The sequence below is a fragment of the Apus apus genome, chromosome 1 (genome assembly GCF_020740795.1).
Source record: "Apus apus isolate bApuApu2 chromosome 1, bApuApu2.pri.cur, whole genome shotgun sequence".
Lineage (NCBI taxonomy): Eukaryota > Metazoa > Chordata > Aves > Apodiformes > Apodidae > Apus > Apus apus.
The window spans coordinates 20,985,332-20,989,358 of NC_067282.1; the positions used below are offsets into that span (position 1 = coordinate 20,985,332).

Consider the following 4,027-nt stretch of genomic DNA (forward strand, 5'->3'; position numbering starts at 1 on the left):
AGATTCCATTTGGAAAAATCCAGACCAGCAACACAGTTGTCTCTACTATCTCTACTATACAGGTATATTTTTTCATTGAACTGTAAATATTGCTATTTTTACATTTTATTTTCTTGTTTGTTTTTTTTTTTTTAAACTGTAATGGAAGATACTGAATGCAGTCTGCCAACTTTGACATCCAAGGGAATACAACCTCCTACTGATGCCAGGGCACTAACACACTGAGCTCCCACTGACACTAATGGAAGTGGTACTGTGCACTCCCATGCACTGACATTAGGGTACACCTTAAATTTCTCGAAGACATCTGCCAGGAAGATTTTTCTCTCTGGCAATCAAGTCTTCAAATTAGAAAACAATGTTTTATTTCTAGTGCATTCTAATTCGGCTTCAGCAAAAGGTTAGAAGTGGTTTGAAATGTAACCATTCATGAGAGGAAGCTCTGCTTGTTAGACCAGAACTGACAGGTGCACAGTGCACAAGAATCACAATCTCTACTGGACAAAACTAACAGAAAAGAAGAAAATATTTTTCATGTTGCAGTTCTGGTTGCACACAATTATGAACCACATATGCTCTGAGAATTTATAAACACCAATATTTAAAATGATACAGCAGAACAATGGAAACAAATGCTAAGACTGGTAATAACAACACTTAAGGGGAACCATTTCATGTAGATGTTAAATATGTGTTGCAAGCAATTTGTAGGCTATTTTATTAGATATTTTCTTATTCACTTCTGAAAAGATAAACTTCTCTGGGAAACCTAGTGCTGCATCTGTAACAAATGCATAGCCAAAAGAGACCATACTCTTTCATCCATTTTGAAAGTCCCTCCGAAATTCCTTTTAAAACTAATAGGACAATGAGCTCTGATGTCCCATATCCAAGTGAAAGCATATGGCTGACTTTTGAAAAGGAAGGCAAAGTATATTCTCTTTTTTTCACATCCAGCCAGAACTCAAGAGTACAGGTAACCCTTTAAAACCCTTTAAATTATCAAGCTAATTCATGCTGAGACCTGAAATTAAAAGCTATACAAGTACTTCCTCACTTAGAGCAAATTTGTTGCACTAAGATTATTACAATAAATACCATATAAACCAATACAATTGGCCATTATTTTGAAGAGTATTCTGATGATATATAACTGGGATAACAGGACATGGGTTTTCTTTTTTCTGTTTTAAAAATAATTAAAGAGGGAAAAATTATCCTGACAACAGACTGTAACACACAGTATGACTGAACTCAAGCACATGAACAGCTTCAAAGGAGGTATGCTGTTTCAATCTATTTTTAAATAGCAAACAATGTAAAATCATAGCAAACATGGCGAAGTCTGGGTAACACAACAAAAAGACCCTGAGCAACATTATAAATCTGTAACACTGATTGTTTTGATTTTGGAAACCTCCCTTAAACCACTGGATTCATTTTGGCCACTGGGGTTTTCTGTTTACAAGAAGGTCAGTGCATCCTGTGGTTTTTATATGAACCCATCACACACCATTTAATGAATGCATCTAAACCAAAGACAGTGTTGCAAGAATGTCTGGAAAGTAACATGTTAAGGAGCATCCTGCTAGCTGCCAATCAGACATCACTGGGTGATCTTGCCCTCTGAGACAGGTTAGAAGGAATACAGCCACAACAGACGAGCCAAAGTGCTTTCTGTATCTCCTGGTTTCTAAAAGCATAAATTACAGGATTGATGATGGAATTGTAGGTAGCTGGCAGGAGGGTGGCATAGGTGTATATAGAAGGATAGCTGTAATCTGCTATTAAAGAATAGAGTGTAAAAGGCATCCAGCAAGCAGCGAAAGTCCCCAAAATAATGGCCAAAGTAGACACTCCTTTTCGGGTGGTCACATAGTGGGAAGTGGCCAGGAAATGGTGTTGCAAGGCAATCTGATGGGCATGGCGCATCACGATTTTACAGATCTGAATGTAGAGCTGCAGCATGAGGGCAAACATAAGCAAGAAAGAGACCGAAAGGACAGCTGCATTATTTTTAGTGAGTGGTCTGATAACACTGCAGGTGGATTCATCTCTGAGGCAATTCCAGCCCATTACAGGCAACAGTCCAATACAGATAGATGCTCCCCAGAGCAATATGAGCATGACATAGGTAAAAGTGACAGTCCTCTCTGAATTGTAAGTCAAAGCGTAGTACAGGGAGAGGTATCGATCAACAGTAATAGCCAGCAAGCTGCCGACAGATGCTGAGAAAGAGGCAACAATCAGTCCAATTGTAACCAGTTTCGTAGCTTCTGATTGCAGAAGGTATGCAAAAACAAAATTGATGATCAATCCAATGCCCGCTAAGAGATCTGCCAGCGCCAGGCTGCCTATCAGGAGGAACATGGGGGCACGAAGACTGGGATTATGGAAAATGATAAGAACCACAACGGCATTTTCGCAGGAGATAAGAGTCCCTGAAGTACACAAGACAATGTCCCAGGGGTTTACCAAAAGCTCTGGCTCTGGGTCTATGACAGGAACCAGGGAGGAGCCTGTGGCCGAGGCATTCTCGGTAGAGCTGGCTTCTACATGATCCTGAGGCAGCCAACTCAAATTAACCTTCAGATCTTCATTCATTTTTAACCCCTGTCTTTTTTAACGGAAAGACACGGTTTTTAATGTCGAGACACAGCACTGGATACAGCACCCCAGAGCATGCAACACCCTAGACAGCAACACCGACCGAACGTGCGGGCAGGCACTTGTTACATAAATGTGACAATAAATAACCCAAACGAACACCACCCCCCAGCCCCCCAATCGAAAAAACAACAAAAACAAAACAAAAGAGAGGGGGGAAATATTTAAAACTGCCCGAGACAATCTGCCAAGCGACCGGCACACGGAGGCCGAGTGATCCTCACGGTGATTCCCTTCACCTGCGTAAGGAAGGCACAGGAACGGGAGAGACCCCACAAAACAGCTACCGCCCCCCCCCCTTTAAGCGCTGCAATTCGGGGTGCGGGGCGACGTAAACCCCGTTATTCAGGAGCCACGATTTTCAGGCGGGATTATTTCTGGCCACGGAAGGAGCGGCCGGGATCAGAGCGGGGGGGGTGGGAATCCTCCAGCGACCCCCGGTGAGGAAACCCCGCCCGGGCTGTGTGCGTGGGGGTGGAAGCGCGGGTGGAAAAGGAGGGGAAATAACCTCTGAGAACTTACAAACTCGCCGCAGACACCAGCCCCAGACACCCCGCGCCCCCCCGGCGCTGGTCACCTGGGCTTTCCCGCGGCGGGTCGGAAGGAGGAAGGAGGAGAAGGAGCAGAGGGTTCAGGCCGTGGTTCCCTTCCAGGCGGCAGCGGGACAGACAGACCGACGGACGGACGGACCGGCCGCCCCTCGCGGCGGGGCCGAGGGCGCAGCGCAGGTGCGCGCCCCCTGCGCGCGCAGGGCGGGGGGGGCGGGGGGTGTTCGCCTCCTGCGCGCGCGCCTGCGCAGGTGCCTCCCGCCGCGCGCGCGCGAGGCGGGGTGGGGGGAGAAGGGGGGAGGGGGGGGGGGCGGACCCTCCCCCCGCGCGCCTTCCCGCGCCTCGCGCCCCCGCCTCGCGCGCCAGCGCGCCCCCGAGGCGCCCGGTCCCCCTCGTCCCATCAAGGGGCCTTTCGGTCCAGGGGTGGGAGGAGGGAGGGATGGATGGGATGGATGGGATGGGATGGGATGGGATGGATGGGATGGGATGGGATGGGATGGGATGGATGGGATGGGATGGGATGGGATGGATGGATGGATGGGATGGGATGGGATGGGATGGGATGGGATGGATGGATGGATGGGATGGGATGGGATGGGATGGGATGGGATGGGATGGGATGGGATGGGATGGGATGGGATGGATGGGATGGGATGGGATGGGATGGGATGGGATGGATGGGATGGGATGGGATGGGATGGGATGGGATGGGATGGATGGATGGATGGATGGGATGGGATGGGATGGGATGGGATGGATGGATGGATGGATGGGATGGGATGGGATGGGATGGGATGGATGGATGGATGGAT

At 48.2% G+C, this 4,027-nt stretch overlaps 1 protein-coding gene across 1 annotated transcript; it reads right to left on the reverse strand.

Annotated features, from left to right (window-relative positions):
* Positions 1-1,372: 1,372 nt before the first annotated feature.
* GPR12 (G protein-coupled receptor 12) lies at positions 1,373-2,619 on the reverse strand. Its single transcript, XM_051608001.1, has one exon. It carries the CDS (start codon positions 2,602-2,604, stop codon positions 1,600-1,602), a length of 1,005 nt encoding a protein of 334 aa, XP_051463961.1. The 5' UTR covers positions 2,605-2,619; the 3' UTR covers positions 1,373-1,599.
* Between the last annotated feature and the right edge of the window lie 1,408 nt (positions 2,620-4,027).